This window comes from Lutra lutra, chromosome 17 (assembly GCF_902655055.1).
Source record: "Lutra lutra chromosome 17, mLutLut1.2, whole genome shotgun sequence".
NCBI classification, from domain to species: Eukaryota; Metazoa; Chordata; class Mammalia; order Carnivora; family Mustelidae; genus Lutra; species Lutra lutra.
The window spans coordinates 12,952,917-12,974,313 of NC_062294.1; the positions used below are offsets into that span (position 1 = coordinate 12,952,917).

The window sequence follows — 21,397 nt, forward strand, 5'->3', positions numbered from 1 at the left end:
AGGTTCCACTTTGGGGGACGAGGCAACTTTCTTTAAAAAAATAAGACATATTTCATGTAACATAAAACTCACCATTTTAAAGCATACAACTGGATGGTTGTTTGTAAAACCACAAGGTTCTGTAAGCTCACAACTATTTAATTCTAGAACATTTCCATCACCCCCTCCCCCCGAAGATAAACAGGATATCCGGGTATCCAATTCCCTCTTTCCCTCCAGCTTGGCAACCATTATCCTACTTTCTGACTCAACAGGTTAAGAGGCATTAACTGTTAAAGTCAGTATAAAATATAACTTCTCCGTGTTGCAATGTCTCAAGCAAAAAACAAAACAAAGCAAAACAAAACAAAAACCAGAAGAAGCCATCCCACAAACAAAAAAAGCAGGATGTGGGATTTTGTAAACTGTATAATCTCATATATATATGTATATGTGTATACATATATATATGTGGAAAACATGCATGTTATTATATGTATGTAATGGAAAAAAAATGCCAAGATTACACTAATTCCTTCCTGGAGGGGGCAGTCTTCCTTCTTTATATTTTTCTCTACTTTCCAAATTTTCTAAAATGAGAATCTAAAAATGAAAAGATGATAAAATACTCATACATCAGTCAAAGTACAGTAAGCAGGTCTATTCCTGAGATTCTAGTTTCTCCTGGTAAGAAAGCTCCTGCCTTGACAGGGTTAGCTTTACGTCCCCAAATTTTCTTTTTCAAGGAGCTATCCAAAAGGTCACAGCTCCTGCATTGGCCGGGAATCGAACCCGGGCCTCCCGCGTGGCAGGCGAGAATTCTACCACTGAACCACCAATGCTCCACCTGCGGGCTGCCGTGTCTCCAGCTGTTTTGTTGCTCTGGCTCACCAAAGTGATGCACAGCTGTAACCTGACCCTAGAGCTGGTCCGGCATGTGGATGCTGCTGCTCCGGCCAGCCAAGGCCAGGCCAGGAGGCCCATGGGGCTCAGGTGCCTGACATACTGCTCAGATGTTCCAGAGAAGTTGGAGAATGGCGACGGGAGAAAATGCATTAGAAATTCTTTTGGCTCCTGGAAGTAAGGTTCCAGACCTGAGTCTGTTAGCCTTAAAAATGTGAGTCAGCCCTGCATCAGTTTACTCTCTGGCTGACTCCACAAAGGAGAACATCAGCTCATCAGTGCCCTCTCACGGAAGACAGAAGCCCCTTAATAAAAAAAAAGTCAGAGTTTGAGATAAGATTTAGAGAATCAAACTCCAGACTCTAATTGATGTAAGAGTGGTTTTCCTCATGTTTTGAAGAAATAAGACAGTAATGTCAAAAAGAGTCTGAAAGGACAGCAGAGCCATTTCATTTTGCAAAGACCCCGACTTGGGGAGCACAATCCCCCAGGACTGAAGAGGCTGCATCCGCAGTGCTCTTAGCCTCCTTCCCGGAGCAGCCGGCACAGTCAAGGCGGCCAGCTTCTGGGCATCTGGACGTTTACAGCCAAGATCCACAAAAGCTCTGCAACCCGGACCACTGCCAGGCCCCAGAGCTTCCCACATCAGAAACAACCATTTCCTGCACCCAGACACAGAAAAAGGTTTTAGAAAGGCTTAATGCAGATCCTGGTCGTGTTCCCTGTGCCCGTCTGTAGAATGGGAAGAATAGCTACTGCTACCTCACTGGGTAGTTACCAGAATTAAATGAATTAACACCTGGGAAGTCCCCAGGGCTGGTTCATGGAGGCCCCACATCAAGTCACCCTGGGAGGGCAGGAGGCAGAGCCCACTCACCACTGGGTGTCCCTTCCTGCTTGGCCAGGGAATCATCGGGGTTGGGCTCTGCCTGCCTCTGCAGCACTGGCTTCGGCTCGTCAGGGTCGTCATCCTCAGGGGTGACCAGCTTCATCAGGCTTTGGTTGCACACGTTGGCCACCTCCTTGATACCTGAGTCCACTGATGTAAGGAGTAGCCACACCCCAGGGGTGTTCCCTAAACCTGATGTCACTGGCATTGGTCAAGGACTCGGTCCCCCCAGGGGTGGATTAGTGGACAGTCTGCCCTGAGTCCCCGTGAAATGCTCTTGTCTTCTCGTAGGACCTTTCTCGGAGGGCTTCCTTCCAACAGGACTCCCCAGGGCAGTGTGAGCTCGTGGGCTTGCAATTGTGGGACTGGAAGAGCTGCTCCAGATCTGTAAGCAAGCAGGAGAGGCTTGGGGACAGCGGTGTTAGCGCCATGTCCCTGGTGCCGCCCCGGAGCACCCATCCGTGTCCTGCTCTGCTGCTGGCTTCCTAGGTGCCAGGGGCTATCTGGAGGTATGATGGATCATAAGGGAAGCCTCATCCTCCCACACCAGGTTCCTGCAATGTCACAGCCTCCTTCGGAGCAAAGGATACTTTTCTTGCGGTCGTCGTAGGCCAGGCAGGGCAAGACAGCCGTCAGGATCCCGGAAGAGTAGGGCAGCATCACCCGGCCAGCCAGCTGGATGAACTCCCGCATCCAGCACATGGCCGTCAGCTGGATCAGGTCATCTGGAAGAGGAATTGGTGGGTTCCAGGAGGGTCGGCACAAGTAGCTGGAGCGCTCCCTCCTGCTGAGCAGAGCCTGAGGTGGGGAGTGGAGGAGACCTGAGGGCCCGCACTGCTTCTAGCCTCACGGATACTCTCCTGCCTTCCAAAGAGCCACACAGGTGCCAGGTGGGAGGGCACAACAATGTTGCCGCAGACGTAAGAGCGGTCAGGATTCGCCACCCTCTGCACCCAGAAAGGGGTGCCACAGCTGCTCTCATCAGGGGGTGACTTCACTTCCCCATTGCTTGAGTCTGGGCTGGCCTTCCTCCTGCGGCCAGCAGAGGTGTCAGAAGTGAAGGTGTGGCGGGTTCAAGTCCAGGCCTCCGGAGGCCTTGCTCCCCTCTACCAAAGGTCTTAGGACCTCACTGATGCCATGTGCTAGCATGCTTGATGATGGGACACATGGACCAATGGTCCCAGCTTCCCAGGTGACAGCTAGCTAACTGGCAGACATGAGTGAGACCATCCCAGACCATCTAGCCTCAGAGGACCCCTCAGTGGACTGTGGCTGTATAACCAAGTGCGGCTAAGCCTGGCCCAGGTGAACGGAGCTACCCGGCTGACCTAGAGATTCCTGACCAACACTAAGTAGCCGCCCTGTGAGGCAGTCAGTTCTGCGGGGGTCTGATACTCAGCAGAAGCTCATGGATACAGTCCCAACCTGCAAGCGTTTCAATTCACAGTGAAATGCCAAGCTTCCCGGCAAGACGATCTCCAGTTCTCACTCCAAGGTCAGACCAAGCGCAAGGGCCTCCACAGTGTTGGGGGACCTGATCTCTCTCCCCCAGGGACCCACCACCACACTGCCCCAGTCCAGCAGGGGGCAGATTCCTACTCCTACCGGGGCTCTTGCTGTTTCCAAGGAGGTGGCAGTGGCCACAAGGCCTTCATACACACCTGTGGTCTGGCAGTGGATCACTAAGATGTTGGCCATCTCTGCAAACTTAACACTGGAGGGGTTCTTCTTAATTTCTTTCAGGAATTCTCCAAGGACCACCTCACACCTACCGATGAGAGGAGGAGAAGGAAAATAGCATACACCAGCCAGCGCTGGAGGACCCTCTCCCAGTGCCTGCTTCTGCTCTGGGGGGGGGGGTTCTCTGAGAGGGGACCACACTTCGCAGCTGCTGGATGGCTGTTTTCCAGAGGCTGGGGGTAGACGAGCTCTCTGCTTCCTGTGAGGCAGGAAGCACATGACCCTGGATGAAGAAGAGACTGAACTTATTCCCCCGTGGCCACCCCTCTGCTGGGTGTGGGGGGCATATGCGCACCGAGCAGCTGCCCGCCCCCTCCCTCTACTCACATTTTCCGAATCTCTTTGCCGTTGTCTCCCAGGATCTGGAAGAGCCCATCCAGGATCTCTGGCAAATAATCCAGCAGGTTGATGTCCGGCACAGACTCCAGAACCAGGATCTGACCCAGGGAAAGAAATCGGGAGGGAAAGTTACACCAGCCTGGAATCCCTCATCTCCTCCTCACCAGTGCTCTGGGACTGGGCAGGGAGAAGGCGGCCCTGCTGATGTGTTTCATGGCCCTACAGCACCCCACCTCCACCCCCCCAAACAGGGCTTTTGTTAAACATGCGGGAGAATGGTGACTTGGCTCCAAGGGAGAAGGGAAAGGACAGACAAGGCTCGAAGAGGTATGGCTGTTGACAATGGCACCCCCAGCTTTAAAGAGACATGGGGTGTTTCCTGGGACAAGGAAGAACCGCGTCATCGGGGGCGAACACGACGGGCTTTGGGGCAGACTGGAATAAGCGTGTCTGGATTACCTTATGTAACTGGTCATTAGAGGTTTAACAATGAGGCTCCTCTCAGCCACAGGAACTGCCCAGGGTGTGCCAGAGGGCAGATTCTACTGAACCAGAGGCTCCTTATGGCTGGAGAAACTGTCACGGGGCTGGCCCTTACCCAGGAGATGATGAACTGTCGGGCGTACTGGTTGTTGGAGTAAATCCTCTCCCTCAACAAAGGGATGAAGCCCACCAGGTCGAACTTGTTGCTTTCCGTCACAATGTCCTGTGGATCAAAGGCATGTGAGCTGCTGAGAGCCAGAGGCCAAGGGCAGCCTGACCTGACTGAATTATGGGCCCAGGGTCTAGCTCCAGGGGTCAGGGGGCTGCAGATGAAAATGACAGAGCTCTGGCTACGGAGGAGAGGTCCCAGAGCAACCGCCCTCGCAACAGGCCAAGGGAAGAGCAAAAACAATGGGGTAAAAGCAGGAATCAGAGGCAAGAGGATAATCATACAGTATATCTGATCACACGCCCTGGTAAGCTGACCATCAGCAGCCCCCTGTCACTGGGAGCAGGGTGGGAATGGGCACTCTTCTTTGTCCTGGGTGTGGCTAGCAGGAAGGGATGTTTGGGATGATAGAATGTGCTGGTGACACAAGTCTGTACACCTGTCACAGAACTGTACACTGAGGGCGTCTGAATGGCTCAGCTCATTAAACGGCTGCCTTTGGCTCAGGTCATAATCCTGGCATCCCGGGACTGAATCCACTTCTCCCTCTCCCTCTACCCCTCCCCCTGGTTGTGTTCTCTCTAAAAAAAAAAAATACACAAATCAATGAAATAAATAGGAAGTGTACACCAGAGTCACTTCTACTGTACATAAATGAAAAAATTTTTGAAAAATAGGAAGAGCGACCCCAAAGACAGAATTTATAAGCTGTATAGACAGATGGAAGAGACAGATTCCAAAATATAAGTAGGAACCAAGTACTACCTTTAAAAGACGGTCTAGGAGCTCAGATCCACTCTTCACATTGGGGTCTGGGTCTGCAGCCAACTATGAGAGATCCAGAAACAGAGAGATGATTACAGTCAATAAACAGGACCAGGAAGCTACTAAAAACTCACAGAGCCAAGTCCCCGGCAGGCACCTCCTTCAGGGACTCAACCAAAGGACGGCAGGGAGGTAGGTGGGGAGGTAGGGACAGGCAACATGGCACGTGGCTGAGGAACGGACATGCGCAGACTTCTGGTTCTGTGTGGGGACCTCTGGCACTGGCTGCCACCAAGCCAGGTACTGGGTTCCCACCAGCCTTCCTCAGGAGAAGGGTCCTAACACACTGGGTCCTTGCTCTGCTCTGGGAGGCAGGGACCAAGGCGGTGGCCCGGGGAAAACTGGGGCGGCCGGCCGGGTTTTGAGGCCGCTCTGCCCGGAGGTGCGCCCGGAGGATGCTGTGTCAGGGGCTCCTCGGCCTTTGTAAGCAGAGCTTTTCCCAGCACTTTCGGGCGGTGCTGCCCTCGCGGGGGAAATACAGTCTGTACTAGGGATTCACCGTCTTCGCCTTCTGTAGGGGAGGCTGGGACTCCTCAAACTACCTGTGTTTCCGCTGCACTCTGGGGGACTGACACTTTCATCAACTGTGATAAAAATCAGTTACTAGAGAAGTGGAAAAAAAAAAAAATCAAACGTCCCTGCAAGGCCATGAGAGACAATGACAAGACTGCACAGACGGCAGGCGCCCGCAGGCCTGCATTCACCCGCGCGCCTGTCTCTTCGGGGAGGGGCCCCAAGGGTCCCGCGGGGGCTGGGCAGGCTCAGGCTCAGGCCGGCCCCGGAGGCGGGGGGCAGTCACCTTGCTGAGCCCGTCGAAGAGCACATTGAAGTGGGGCAGCACGGCGCCGCGGGCCACCTTGACGATGTTGTACAGCGCCTCGCATGCGTAGTAGCGCAGCCGGCTGTCGGCGTCGTTGAAGCAGGTGAGCACGGGCTCGATGAGCTCCTTCAGGTATAGCCCCGAGTCCTGCAGGGAGGGGGTCAGGAGGAGACAAGGCTCAAGGTGGGCCAGGCCATGGGCCCGCAGCCCCCCACCCCGCCCTGGTGGACATTCCAGCTCCCCTGGAGCGGCTCAGGTCTTCATGTGAGGCCTGGCCTTGGGCAAGTCGGCCTCCCGGGCCAGAGGCCGCACCGCCGTGGAGCCCAGCCGCCCCGCGGGTCTCAGGGGTGACGAGAATGGAGGTAAAGCGGAAGTCTGCGGCAGACCGCTGGGGCCGGGCGGTGAAAGCGAAGGCCACTGCTGCTGTGTCTGCCCCTTCGGGAGAAAGGCCCACCTTGCCCAGTGCGATGGAGCAGGCGGCCAGGCCGATGAGGCCCCCCTTCCGGCTGTGGGGGTGCTGAGATAGGGCAAACTCCTGAGATAGGGTCTGGATCACATGCTTGATTTGCACGGTGTTGTTCTGGGCCACGAACTCCCGGACCAGCCTGGAGAGAGAGGAGAGAGGGGCTGCAGGGAAGTGGGGTCAGGCCTCCCCCTCCCCGGCTGCTGGCTCCACGGCCGGGGATGGGGCAGGGAGATGACCTGTTCAGAAAGAGGAATCGGAAGTCCTGCACCTCAGGGTGGGCCTTTCCTGGTTCCGCTGCCGACTGGAAGGTACTGGTGGGGTCACAGGCCATTTCCCTATTCTGGGTCACAGTCTCCCTTTGGGTACAACAGAACAGGGAAGGGCAGACCTACCTCACCTCTGGAGGTCTGAGAGAACGCAAGGGAATGTCTTGCTGGGGATCAAAAACGGCAACGTGAGCAGCTGGTCGACCACCCTTATTCGACACCGGCTCCGCCCCCCTAACCCGCACCCTAGAGAGGTTCTTCGCGTCTGTGCCATCGCGTCCACGGATGGCGCCGCATCAGGTTCCAGTCCAGGGGGCAAGATCCACACACAAACAAGTAAATGGTGCAACGTGGTGCGACTGATAACATGGGCCAGAAAAATGCGATGTGCTCGTTTTCCTAGGCTGAATAGGAGGTGCCCTGTGGCCACCCTGGGGGATGATCCCACAGCAGGCCCTGCCCAGAGAGGAGAGCGGAGGGAGGCCCCGTTCTGTCACAAGCCAGATCTGGAAAACACCCGCAGGCACTTTTCAAGTAAAGGGCAAGGTACAGGAGAGAGAATGGCCAAAGGCAAAGAGCCCTGAAAAACATGGTATATTTAGAGAAAGACAGGAGTTTGGCCTGTGGAAGGAGTGGCCAGACAATTCAAGGAAGACAATCCAGTGATAGTTTTCCAGCAACAAGATGACATGCTCAGATCTATGTTTTAATTAGGTTATTCCCGGTGGCGGCCTGGAGAGGCTACGCTGTGGGGGTGGGTTTGACAGGAGACCAAAAAACCTCAGGGTCAGGAAGGAGGCCTGAAACATGCCTGAGGCAGTGGGAAAGAGCAGGGAGGGGCTGCTTTACTTCGAAGACAAGAGCATCAGGAACCCAAGGAAGACGGGAGGCCAGGAAGGCAGGTCGGTCTCCAAGGTGTCCACCTGGGAAGTAACGCTGAGGGAGAAGGGAGGTCTAAGGGAGGCCTCTGGCGTGGAAGGGAGCTCCTGTGGTCACATTGGGGGATGATCCCACGGCAGGCCCTGCCCGGAGCAGAGGGGGGCCTGGTTCCATCACAGACCAGTCTCCGAGAACTGATCACCAGTTCCCCAGATAACTGATGCAGAGTTAAGGCCTGGGTGTCAGGGACATCTTCCCAGAAGTGGGATTTCAGCCGGACCTTGAAGGAGGCAGGGAGAGAGAAGGAAACAGGGGCGTTCTGGGCAGGAGGAAACATAGGAGCCAAGGCGAGGAGGCAGCTCTAGTCAAGCTTGTCTGGGGTCCCAGAGAACAGAGCAGCAGCGGGAGACCTACCAGGATGAGCTGGCTGTGGCCACCCCGGCCATCTCAGATTAGGGAGAATGAATCTCACAGCATGGGTAACGAGGAAGCTTCTTACGGTTTTTGAAGAGTACAGGGGAAGTGTCTTAAGAAGCTATGAGATGGACGGAGCCCATCCCATCGTCCAGGCGTGAGGGAGACTGCTACCAGTGGGGCAGCCAAGGGGCCGTCTACAGAATACAGACTTTTCAAAGCAGCTGCCTGGACTCACTGGCTACCTGCTCTGTGTCCATCGTGGTGGGCCCACTGCTCCCCTGCTGCATGAATGGGGGTCTCCAGTTGGCTCAGAGACTTTTATGGACGGTTAAGTCCAAAAGGCATCAGTTCGTCCCTGTGGCTCCAGCTCAGTGTCTGGAAGCTGCCAGTAATGAGAGCTGTGATGAGAGAGTAATGAGAGCTGTCCAAACGTAAACGTGCCGCCTCAGGAGGCAATGACCACTCCTACAAAATGGCTGTTCAATGAGGGGTTGACACGGTTTGATGAAGATTTAATACAGCAAATTATATTGGGCCAAGCACTGTGAGCACAACTGTGAACAAAACAGGCCCGGTTCCTGAGCTCGTGGATGTGGGAGCATGGATGGCTACTTCAGGAAGGTGGTGTACGAATGGCCTGCGAGGTGCCTCTTTTTTTTTTTTTTTTTTTTAAATCGTTACGGGGTAAAATTCCACCAAACCCACCCCAGGGGGCTGAGGGTTCTGGATGGGCCAAGGGCATACAGGTGCAAGCTCACTGCCCCATACGCCAAGCCCCTCCTTCCCCCTCTTCCCAAAGCAGGCTAATAAGGCCCAGCAAGGATGGTTCTCTGTAAACCGGTCTGGCTTCCCAAACCGGACAAACTAGCCAGGTGAGGCACAGTGATCTGCTGGAGCTCCCGAGTACCCACAGACACAGCCCCTTGAGAAAAGCTGGGCAGACGTGTCACAGAACAGCTGCAGCATTGGTGGTTCAGTGGTAGAATTCTCGCCTGCCACGCGGGAGGCCCGGGTTCGATTCCCGGCCAATGCAGAGCTGCTCTTTTTGCCTTTTCCTGGCAGGCTTCCCCTCACACAGAGACCCTGCCGGAGGAGCCAATCTCCTCAAGCCAGCTGGCCTAGTGCAGCCCAGGGCGCTGTGAATTTGACCTCCCCTCCCTGCTCAGTGAGCCGAGGAACAGCAGCTGGGCTCTCCGAGGAGGCACCACTGGCTGTGGGGACCAAGGCCTTCACGCCCTCCACCCGTGAGGGACTCCGCTCCGGCGGGAAGCTGGGGTGAAACCCGAGAACGGTTAAGCAGCTCGGCACACGGTGGGCGTAGAACGGGATCCACACATGCGAGGGACACAGAGTCATCTGAAATCTCCATGTGCTTTTGGCTACTGAGGAGGGACCCAGCTCTGGTTTCTGTCCTGATGTCTGAAGGCAAAGCAACTTCTCTCTCCCTCTCTTTCTTACACACACACCGTCTGCCTCCTTTCTTCAGCTCTGGAGCCGAAGCTCTCTGTTCCCGCAGCTGTGCTGATGTGGCCGCACCAGAGCCTGGCCTTATAGTCTATGAATCAGCAAAGCTATAAGGAGGCTCAGGGCGGGGGTTAAAGGGAGGTGCTCACACAGCTGCTCACAGCTGGAGCATTGGTGGTTCAGTGGTAGAATTCTCGCCTGCCACGCGGGAGGCCCGGGTTCGATTCCCGGCCAATGCAAACGGCAGAATTTTTTTTTTTTTGAATCCCAGAAGACTGGATTTGAGAGGTCACACTGCCTAAAGAATATGCGACTACAGTCTGAGAACTGAGAAGGACTTATTTCTAGCTGAGTTTTAAATATCTTTGATGAAAAATACTCAGTGTCTTGGACTCCACAAACATCTAGAACCCGTGCCTCCCTGTTCTCGAGGAGGCCAGGATATGGGGATCACCAAAGCCAATGAAAGCAGCTCTGCCTCCCACTCCTGCCAGAGAGGCTGCCTGGGGACTCTGGGTGCCGAGAGCCCGCCTGAGGAAGCCAGGCCGTGCTTGTGCTCAGGACGAGTTCGAGCAGCACCCAGAGTGGGACTGAGCACATCCATGAGGCTTCAGCAGGGCACCCGCCGGAGAGCCAGCCGTGCCAGCGGCATGTGCCACCCCGGAACCATGGCTGCGCCTGTCTGCCTGCTTCAGGCCACAAAGGTCCCTGAGCACCTGGCAAGGGTACTCTTCCCTCTCTTGGAGCAGCATACCGATGTGTTCCCTGGCATGAGGGGCTCTCTGCTGGGGTAAGGTTGGGAAGGAAACTAGGCGGCACACAGGAATGCAAAGCAGAGACAGAATGATCCGGTGAGAAGCCTGTGAGGCGAGAAGGGCCGGCAAGAGGGAGCAGGCCTGCCATCTGGTGGGGAGGGATCGGGCATGGCTTCGCAAGGGTCATGAGAGAGGCTCTGAAGAATGAGTAGTGTTTGTTCTGGAACTGTTCGGGACCAAGAAGCCCAGACAGAGGAACAGCGTGAACGCTGGCTCAGAGGAAGGAGGGGGGCATCCGGTTTGGCAGAGTGAAGGACACAGGTGGAGAAGAAATGGGTGACAGGGCCGGTGAAGCTGCTCCCGGGCTTGCGAATGGCAAAGGAACAGGCATTTACGTCTGGTGGCAGGGAGGAGCCACGGAAGGTAAGGGCGATCTGCAGCGGAGGGTGGTGAGGGTCTGAATGGTGTCGGGGAGCTCTGAGAAGTCCGAAGGCCTTAGAGACCGCATGGTGCGGGTGTGAGGAATGGGGCTCTAATGTGGGGCGACAGCCGGCACGAGCACCAGGGTCTCCCGAGAGCAGGGGATGGGCAAGCAGGAGGCTGGTTTGTATTTAGCAACCCCTCCCCCACCACCCTGCCTCGGAAGCCCAGGAGCACTTCTCATTTGCTCAACGCCAACACCATCGGCCTCCCCACCCGAATCCTTCCAGGGCTCAACACAGGGCACCTCAGGCCACCGCAAAAGTAGTGACTCGTGAACCCCGCACACTGGGGGATATGTTGAAGAACACAAGAAAATGATTCCCCGGGAAGGGGAAGCCATCAGAACACGCGCTCACCAACGCCAGCAGCCTGGAGAACACTGGGGCTGGCTCGGTGGGCCAGGCCCTGGGGCTCCAGTGGGAAAAGCTGTCTCACAAGTCACGGCCATACTCTTTGCCTGGCCCTGAGCACTGGGCTGGCCTCACTCGTCTTCCTGCCCTGTGTAACCGTCCACTCTAGACAGAGTCGCCTTCGCCCTGTAAACCTGGGCCCTGCTCCCTCTGGCCCTAGGGCCCCACTCGCTGGGAAAGCTCCTGCTCCACATCCCACCCAGCCTTCAAAGCCTACGAATCCACCCCCGCCCCCCACTTCTCCAGAACATCCCAGGAAGGGGTCACTCCTCCTCTGAATTCAGAAGGAGTCAGTGACCCTCTCATTCTCTTCCCAGCAACACACTGGTGAATGGCACTGTCACTCTCAGGTGTGCATTTCTGTCTCCATAGTCCCTTGACTGAAGTCCCTGAAGACGGACTGGAGCCCCTGCATCTCTCATGCCACCCCTCTCGGGGTCTTGTGCTATGTACCCAGGACGTGCAGGACGGCTGGTGCGGCCTGGGGACTGGGCCGAGGGGCCGACAGCACTGCAGGACACCGGGAGCTGTGGGGCAAACATGGCCAGAGCCCCACGTTGCCATACGGGCGACACAGGGCGGCCTAACTCTTCTAACCCTACCCGGCTGGCTTAACCACATCGTATCTGCGGGTCCTCAGCCCCGAGCGTTAGGATTCAACTTAGGAGGAGCAAAGGGCACCATTACTGGCTCCCCAAAGGCACAGCATGAAGGGCCCAGGTTACCTGAGCTGTGGCTGGGAAAGATGCAGAAGCCACGGTGCGCTCCGGAGGCCCGCTGCGAAGAGGGCTCTGAGCCCTCTGTCCAAACAGGTGCTCCAAAACAGGCCCAGCGACAAGACTCGCCTTTCCACTTAGCAGGAGCGTGTGGAGAGAAAAACGCACTACAAAGGGAGGCAGAGTTAAGTGAAGTTGAAACTCTAGGCAGTGCGGCTGCAGGCCGAGCCTCTCTTCAAAAGACCGCATTGTTTCCTCTTTCATCCACAGCTGCGAGCCACAGGAGGGGATCTGAAGCCGCACTAGTTTTGAAGTGAGTATCTGGCCTAGAAACTCGCACGATCACAAATCCCTGGGACCCTCCTGGACATAAAGGTCACAGGCTCTACTGTCCTGTGTGCTGGGGAAGAGGGGCTGAGGAGGTGTCCTTAGAGGCTGCCCAGAGCCTCCACTTTCGCAGAGAGGTGTCGCCAGCCGGCAGGAACACCCATCCCTCACAAGACACAAACCCAGAGTGGCAACTCCAAGCTCATGACACGGCCCCCAATAGTGCGTGGTGCCACACCGATGCCCCCCTCCTCAACAGAAGGAACCCCTGACAGGGGAGGACACATTCGGAAATTGTCATCAGAAGAAACCCAGGGCCATCGTCTCAGCAGCACAACCACAGCCCCATGCTGGACCCACCTGGCCTGTGCAACACAGCGGTGACAATCGTGGCCCGCACGAGGACAGGTGGTGGACTCCTTCGCGGGGACACTCTACACTGAGGACTTCTGTTCCCCCGTGGAAGCACCTCCTTCTGCTCTGAATACTGCCTCATCCTGTAGAGGTGAGCCGGCCTCAGGGAAACCGAGTCCCCTTGCCCAGGCTCACAGAGGATCAGAACCCGAGAGCCCCGTCAAAGCCTAAGCCCCTGCAGCTGTACACCAGGTCCTCTCGCCCGTCTTCTGAAACCAAAGCTGCACAGCGAACGCACTCAGTGACAGAGCGAACTCTCCTCGTGGAGAACGGAGGCCCCAAGCAAAACGCAGCGTTCTCCACACATTGCCCCATCCTGTTCAGCGCTCAGACATCCCTGAAGCATTCCTCTACAGACACAGGGAGTACAGATGACGCGTGCCCTGGGGATGCTCTGAATCACTCTCCAGCCGGACTCCTACTGGGAAGGCAGGAAATAAGTAACCACTTGCTGAGCACTTCCTAGCTGCAAGGTGATAAATGCTGGATGCCTTACCCATGTTATCCAATCTAAACTTTAAAACACACCCTTGGGTTAAGTACTAGAACACCCATTCTACAGATGGGAGGAACCGAGACTCAGAGATATTAAGAAACTCACAAGGTCCCGGGGCGCCTGGGTGGCTCAGTGGGTTAAAGCCTCTGCCTTCAGCTCAGGTCATGTTCCCAGGGTCCAGGGATCGAGTCCCAGATCAGACTCTCTGCTCAGCAGGGAGCCTGCTTCCTCCTCTCTCTCTCTCTGCCTGCCTCTCTGCTACTTGTGATCTCTGTCAAATAAATAAATAAAATCTTAAAAAAAAAAGAAAGGAACAAGGTCATGCAATTTATAGACGATAGGTGCAGAAATTAACCTAGGTTTTCCTGACTTCAAGGTCTAAAGTTGTTCCAGCTACGCTGCACACCCTCCATCCTCAAACATCCCAGCTGCTGCTCGTCGGTGCCTACGGGCTGCCAGGCACTTGACATTTCTCATGTCATTGAATCCTAAAGCCCTTTTCATCTGGTGATGTCCAAATGCCCCAGCCAGGTCACTGGTCACTGCACTTACGTTCCTGTGTCTTCAGAGGAGATGTCCTTGGCTATAAGGTGGGGGCACACATTTCAACGACCTCACACTGTTTCTAGAGAATAAGAGAAGGCATGGAATGCGCTGTGTTGCACACGCTCCCAGAGCAGCGTTAGTGCAATGTCAGAATCCGAGAGACAGACTGTGATCTCGCACACACCACACAAGATCACATTCACTCCCTAAATGTGGACTGAGAACCTGCCATGCTCCTGGCCCCAAAAAAGGAGAGGAAGAGAAATCCAGAGTTGTGTTTATTCTCGTGTAGTGAAGCTCTCAGTGTGGCCTTGGGGCTGCTGCCTTTTCTTATCTTGCTGAGTTCACGTATCTCTTGCGCTTCTCTGTATCACGGGCTGTGTTCAGATGACATATCTGGGCAGCAACTTCCCAGAGACAATCTTGGTAAACATGTCCATCTCCTCAGCTGAGTATTTAAGTAATTTGGTTTCCACTTGCTCACTAGTCTCCACTAACTGAACATGGAAAGTGTAATGTTTGCCTCTGAGCAAGGACCAAAGACCTTCTGAAAAGGCCCCAGAGTTAACGGACAAAATACAACAAGCTTCCTCTGGCTGGAATCAGCGGAAAGACCATAAAGGAGAAACGAGTTCGAGACAGCAGCTGTTTGAATCTCAGGTGACAATAACTGTGACCACTTAATGAGTGCTTCCCTCACTGCAATAAAACACTATTCTTAGTTTTTTTAAATTGCTGTAATTCACATACCATAAATTCACTTTTTTAGTGCATGTGGTTCAGTGGTTTTTTTTGTGTGTGCCCATCAGCAGTCACTCCCCATATTCCCCAAATCCCCTCCCCTAAGCCCTAGGCAACCACTAATCTACTTCCTCTCTCTGAATTTGCCTATTCCAGATAATTCACAGAAGTGAAATTTTCATATAAATGAAACTCATGGCCCTTTGTGACTGGCTCCTTTCACTTAGCCTAATGTTTTCAAGGTGCATTTGTGTTTAAGATGAGAAGACTGAGGCACAGAGGAATGAAACCAGAGATCACAGACTCACATGCTGTGTGATACAAGGAGATACAAGGGAGATACAAGGGAGGAAAGGTTGTGGTGAACATGCCATTACAAGAAGCAAACTGGGGAGGCCATGTTCCAGCCAGAAGGGAGGCCCCTAGGTCCCCCTTATCTGCTATGTGGGATGGTGAGCTCCACAAAGACACACTTCCCATTTTCTTTTCTTTTTTTTTTTTTTTAAGATTTTATTTATTTATCTGACAGAGAGAGAGAGAGAGAGATCACAAGCAGGCAGAGAGCGAGGCAGAGAGAGGAAGGGAAGCAGGCTCCCTGCCTAGCAGAGAGCCCGATGCGGGGCTTGATCCCAGGACCCCGGGATCATGACCCTAGCCGAAGGCAGAGGCTTTAACCCACTGAGCCACCCAGGCGCCCACATTTCCCATTTCTTTTTTTTTTTTTTTAAAGATTTTATTTATTTATTTGACAGACAGAGATCACAAGTAGACAGAGAGGCAGGCAGAGAGAGAGAGAGGGAAGCAGGCTCCCTGCTGAGCAGAGAGCCCGATGCGGGACTCGATCCCAGGACCCTGAGATCATGACCTGAGCCGAAGGCAGCGGCCTAACCCACTGAGCCACCCAGGCGCCCCACATTTCCCATTTCTTAAGAGAAGCCGGAAACCTGAGCTTCACTGTGAAATTTATCAATTAAAATACCTTGCAGTTCAGACCAACTCAAACCGGTTTATAAGAAGGACATAGCCCCCAGCTATGGGTCTGTAACCCGTGGACTGAGCGATCTACTGCTGATTCCATCCAGCGACCCATGCCTGCCTTAAGCCACTGGTGATAAACAGTGTCTCCTTGCAGCAGCGGTGGCAGGAGTTGGGGGGCAGGGGCGGGGGGCGGGGAGCTCCAGAGCCAGGTCAAACTCAACAGTTAACCTTTATCTGATCACCCAGTGCCAAGGATCCCTGCCTCCTCTCTGGGAGGCAAAGGACGCATTATCCCACGACCCACCCCCCTCGGGCTTCGGTGTTCTCAGGGGCATGGCCTGGGCCCCTACATTTGCTGGCTTTTGGAACTCAAAGTTCAGGAACACTAGAGACACAGCACTGAGCCCATCCCTGGTTACCATGAAGGGCGCTGTCTCTCTGAGCCTGCGGTGGGGGGCCACTCTGAGCCAGAGTGGGGGACAACGCCCCCTCAGCGAGCATCCCCTACAGTTCTCCAAGTACCTCTTGGCATTTCTCCCCCTACACTACTCTCTCCTGGAGAGCACAGCCTGGCCAGGGTCTTACCAACCTTTTCATCAGGACTGATCCATGACTATATCCCCTGAAACTGAGAGCCCACCAAACCTGAAACAGACATTCTAAAATCCTAGCCCAAGAGCCTTATTCTTTAGCAAACTGTGTGGGCATGTTGGTGGGAGGCTGTGGAGGGAAAAGCTCTCCAGGACTGCGCACAGCAGGCTCACCCATTTAGCGATCAGATCTTCGGTCATGAACCCAGCCTGCTCTTGAGATTTTGGAGTTCAAGGTTCTACTGAGCTACGCATTCACATCTCTACATTTTTAGTGTTTGAGAGTCCTGTCATCAAGAAAAAAGCGCCCTCCTCTTACTATGAATTTTAATCCTTCATTGGAAAAACATATGCAGCACTGGCTCTGTCCAACTGAGCAGATGTTTCTCGAAAACCAAAAATGGCAGTTAAAACAACCATGGAAATGCTCAAGTGTGAAACTTCCTTTATTCAATATATGTGCTCTTTTTGGTAGGGAAAACCATTCACTGCAGTGGGGAAGCTTTTTGAGACAGATGAACCTGGGGTTTTTTTTTGTTTTGTTTTTTGTTTTTTTTTTTTAAAGATTTTTTTTATTTATTTATTTGACAGACAGAGATCACAAGTAGGCTGAGAGGCAGGCAGAGAGAGAGAGGAGGAAGCAGGCTCCCTGCTGAGCAGAGAGCCCGATGTGGGGCTCGATCCCAGGACCCTGGGATTATGACCTGAGCTGAAGGCAGAGGCTTTAACCCACTGAGCCACCCAGGTGCCCCTGAACCTGGGTTTTTAATCCAGGTTCTAGTTGAGAGACCTTGGGAAGAGTACTTAACCTCCAAGATCTTCTGTCTCTTCGTCTGTGAAATGCCATCACCTAGACTGTATACTGAAGCCATGCAAAATAAAGAGATGAGGGCTGTGCAATGACCAAATGAAGGGAGGCTTCCTTACCCTCCTTTCCCCAAATCAGGCAGATAGCGCTTCACGCAAGATCATTTTTTTTTTTTAACGATTAGGGTTATGGATTGAATTGTGTCCCAACAATGTGCATGTTGAAGCTCTAAACCCCACTGTGACTGTATTTGGAGACAGGGTCTACAATTGTAGGAAGAAATTATGGTGAAATGAGGTCACTAGGCTGTAGTCCTGATCCAACAGGATTAGTGTCCTCCTCAGCAGAGATGCCAGAAAACTCTTTGGTGAAGCAGAGATAAGTCACCATCTATCCCTAAGCAATTTGTGATAACATATATTGGGGAAAATACCTAAGGGGCACTCCTCATTCCAAATATGGCAAAAGAAGGCTAGAAACAGATCAGAGCCCTCTACACCAGTGCTTCTCAGACTTTAATGTATAAACAAATCACCCACAGATCTCATCAAAATGCAGATTCTGATCCAGAGGTGTGGGGCGAGGTTGGAGAATCTCTTTCTAACAAGCTCCCAGGTGATCCTGACCCTGCCAGTCTGTGGGCCACTCTTGGGTAGCAAAGTCCTTAGAATGCAATGTTACTTCCCCACCAAAAATGTACTGTCATTCACTCATCAAGACACCAACCATCAAATGCTGTGTCAAGTGCTGAAGATAAATAAAACAGGGTCTCAGCGCTTAAGAAGGAGTCCATAGTCTAGTTAAGTCCCTAGGTTTCTCTGAATTCCACAAATCAAGGGCAATGTTGAACACAAAAAGAACCCCCTTAAAGACCAAACCCTAATGGCAGAGCCCGCAGAGTAAGAGCACTTAATGCGCTACGCTTGCGGCAACAGTAATGCTCAGATGAATACCTCAGTCAAGGACTCAACAGATAATTCAAGCTATGAGGAAAATCAGACATTCCTGAGAACAGAATGGGTGATGGCCAAAATCGGGTGTCAGTGTAGCTTCAAAGCCAATAAAACCCATGGACGTGGAGCCATATCGACACATCAGCTCTGCGTCTCCTACTCAGTACAGTGATCCTCATCTTTAAGACTCGCAAGCATTAGTAAGAGCCAGGGCATAAACAAGTAGAAGTACGGAAACACAGCAGACCAGAGAGCGGTGCTTCGTGAGAGAAGCAGCTAGGTGGTTTGGGACTTACCGAATGTTAGTGCTGAATGAGAGGGTCCTCTTAACACAATCCAAACCCCTTAGGTGAGGAGGAAAGGAAAACCCAGAGCAGTTAAGGCAGTGGTTCTCACCTGGGGTGATATCTACACTCCCAGGAGACATCTGGAGACATTGGAGACATTTGTGGTTGTTAGAACTGACGGAGAGCTATTGGTATCTACTGGGCAGAGATGAGGGATGCTGCTAAAAATACTACAGTGCACAGGACAGCCCACCACAATCAAGACTCATCTGTCCCAAAAATGTTAATCGTGCTGAAGTTAAGAAACCCTGAGTGAAGCAATCTGCCCAAGGTCAAAGAATGAGTATCATACCATGGATTAGATTGGAGCTGTCCAACATTCTGCAGCAACAGAAAGGTTCTAAGACCTCTACTGCCCATTGTGGTAGCCACAGCCACACGTGGCTACCGAACATTTGAAATATGGGTAACTGGATTTGAAATTTTTATTTTATCTTTAGTAACTTCTGTGTAAAAAACCACGCAGGGCCAGTGGCTATCCTACTGGAAGGACGACCATCTATGTGTTCTGACTCCCAGTCTGGCATTCTTTCAAGTTTCACAGCTTGATTCTCTCTGCTCTTCTGAAATCATCCACCCACCTGATTTTATCACAAAGATTTGACTGGGGGGAAAAATACAAATGTAAACGAATAGCAGAAAATCTTAAAGAAACATTCCTAGTTTAACACCTTGTTTTGTACGTTGGGGAATAAAGGAAAATGTCAGGTCATGGTTACACATACATGTAGTAAGACTGTAGAAGTAAGAAAGGTCAAATTACTCCTTCCACCTGCAGGGAAGGGTGATATGGCAGGGATATAATGAACAGTCCTCTGAGTCTTGAGATTTCGGACCTGATTTCTCCACTTGGTCACCCAACAGTCCCTTTCACTTCTCAGAAACTGAATAAGAAATGAGGCAGGTCAACATCATTAGCATATGCTCATGCTTCTCACCTCCATCCCATCACAGAGACCCCTCTCTGATTTGCAGGTTTTGATGGCTTCCACACGCAAGACGAGCCGTGTGCCAGGCACTGTGCTATAGCACTACACATATGCTTTGTCGCTTTAACCGCACGGCAATCCTCTTGGGGCACCAGGCGGTTAGAGAACTTGGCCCAAGTCATACAGCCCGTCAAAGGCAAAGCTAGGTCTCCTAATGTCCTGCACTGCGCTAAGGGCCTAAAACTGGCTGGAAAGGCGTGAAGAGCCCCCCCCCCCCCGCCCCCCGAGGAGCAGGAGTCCTGCACAGCCAGGGCGGGGTCCTGGCTCTCCTCCCCAAGCCCAAACCCGTTTGCCGGCGGCTTACTTCTCGATCTCCAGCGCTGCCACCTTCCGCTTTTCGTAGAGCTTGTCATTGAGGGCGCGCACGATGTTGGGCGTGAGCGGCGCGAAGTCTTTCTCGGGGTTCATGGTGGCAGCTCCGGGCGCTCCCCGGAGCCCCGCGACTCCTCAGCCCGCGGCTGCCCGGGCGGCGCCGGGGCCGGGGGAGTCTGCGGCTCCGCGCTGCCTCCGGCGCCGGCTCATGGACCACGCCGCCTTGGGCCTGCCTGTCTCGCTCCGCCGCCTCGCGCCGTCTCGGAACCCCGGGTTTGGACCCCGCCCCCGCGCACCTGTTCCAGGCCGCCTAACGGCTCACGCGACCCGCTCCCGCCCGGCACCGGCAGTGCTCAAGGGGCAGCGGCCATGTTACACGGATCATGTGACTCTGCAGCCGCTTCCGCCTTCCGCTCCGAGGACCGTCCCCTCGCCAGCCACGCCCCCGCACGCAGGCTGCAGGTGGGTTGTCCACGCCCCCATGAGGGTCCGCCTCCTCCCCTCACGCCCGCGCGTGGTTCCAGATGGTGCGTGCGGGGCGCGTGGCCCGGGCACTCAAGTGCGTGCATGTGGTTGGCAAGGCGCGTGGTGGGCTTCTGTGTACGTTTAGGAGCACGGAGGGTTTCATGGAGCCTGACGCACGTAGCTTAGCTTGCTAAGTACTCAGTGAACCGAATCGTTCATTTACTATTTAGTCACCAGTTTCGCATGTGGCAGTGTTTCCCCAATTGGAGTAATTCCGTCGTTAGTTTCGCCATATTCTAGCCACTTGTATTATAAAAAAAAAATGTATCTCAAACCAATTTACTTTCGAAAATCTTAAATTCTTACTTTAGTCTTATGTCGTAAAATCATGGCTGTGAATAGTTAGGTATGTTTTAAAAACATTAAAATAAATTCTCAATTAAAAACAGTACTACCTACTACCTAAACATCCCAGGTACCAGTGGCTGTCACCCCACCATTTGGGACTCAGGAGAGTGTGTTTATTGTGCTTGGATACCTTAGAGAGTTGGGTTTTGTTTTGTTTTGTTTTGATGTGGCAAAATCTTTAAAAGCACTGTATGGACGTATTGTGGCTAATAGGGAGAGGCATCAGACAGAGTTCCTTATTGTAAGCTTCCATAGGGGACAGGGATCTTAGGACAAGGGCTAGATCACAGTGGAGCCCAGAGAGTATTAAATATGAGCATAATACACGACAGTACTTTTTCTAATGAGTGGAAAGTATGCATGTGAATCTGATAACGAAGTTGAAAATAGACTCTTATCCTCAATCCATAGATCAGAATCTATGGGACACAAGTGAGGGGGTGTGGTAGGCAGAATTCCAGTATGGCCCCCAAGATTTCCACCCTTTTGGGTACATACCCTGTATAATCCCCTCCTCTTGAGTGTGAACAAGACTTGTAAATATGGTGGACTGTCACTCTAACAATTACGTTATATAGTAGAAGGGAATTTGTAGATGTAATTAAAGTCCCTAATCAGTTGACTTTAGTTAATAAAAAAAAGGGAGATTATCCTGGGTGGGTCCAACCTAATTAGAGGAGGCCTTAAAAGTAGTCAGGAGGCATTTGAAGCAGGAGAGAGATTCTTCTGCTGACCTTGAAGAGTAAACAGTAACAAAAGTGAACCATCCGTGATGGGCTACATGTTAAAGACCTTAGAATGGCCGCTAGTTGCCAAAAGTGATCTCCTGAGGGTTGTCCATTGCCAAGAAAATGGGGACTTCAAGTATATGGCTGCAAGGAAGTGAATTTTGTCAACACACCAAGAGAACTCAGAAGTGGATCTTTTCCTCGTTGAGCTTTCAGGTGAAGATGCAGCTGGCTGGCATCTTGATTTCAGCCTGTGAGACTCTGAGCCAAGAACCCAGGTAAGTCCATTCTG

The 21,397-nt window shown here is 52.9% G+C and overlaps 1 protein-coding gene and 3 non-coding genes across 4 annotated transcripts in view; 2 read left to right on the forward strand and 2 right to left on the reverse strand.

The window, feature by feature from the left end:
• The window catches only part of VAC14 (VAC14 component of PIKFYVE complex), a 99,157-nt gene extending 79,269 nt beyond the window's left edge, over positions 1 to 19,888 (reverse strand). The window contains exons 1-9 of the mRNA XM_047710622.1: positions 19,497 to 19,888; positions 6,602 to 6,752; positions 6,127 to 6,294; positions 5,268 to 5,330; positions 4,449 to 4,556; positions 3,839 to 3,948; positions 3,433 to 3,539; positions 2,362 to 2,496; positions 1,760 to 1,912 (exon numbers count right to left, since the gene is read on the reverse strand). Coding sequence (XP_047566578.1) covers positions 1,760 to 1,912; positions 2,362 to 2,496; positions 3,433 to 3,539; positions 3,839 to 3,948; positions 4,449 to 4,556; positions 5,268 to 5,330; positions 6,127 to 6,294; positions 6,602 to 6,752; positions 19,497 to 19,600 — 1,099 coding nt within the window. The 5' untranslated portion in view covers positions 19,601 to 19,888. The remainder of the gene's footprint in view (positions 1 to 1,759; positions 1,913 to 2,361; positions 2,497 to 3,432; positions 3,540 to 3,838; positions 3,949 to 4,448; positions 4,557 to 5,267; positions 5,331 to 6,126; positions 6,295 to 6,601; positions 6,753 to 19,496) is intronic.
• Positions 751 to 821, reverse strand: TRNAG-GCC (transfer RNA glycine (anticodon GCC)). Its single transcript has one exon. It is a non-coding gene; the product is annotated as a tRNA-Gly (tRNA).
• On the forward strand, positions 9,138 to 9,208 carry TRNAG-GCC (transfer RNA glycine (anticodon GCC)). Its single transcript has one exon. It is a non-coding gene; the product is annotated as a tRNA-Gly (tRNA).
• Positions 9,808 to 9,878, forward strand: TRNAG-GCC (transfer RNA glycine (anticodon GCC)). The gene has a single exon. It is a non-coding gene; the product is annotated as a tRNA-Gly (tRNA).
• Positions 19,889 to 21,397: the final 1,509 nt, after the last annotated feature.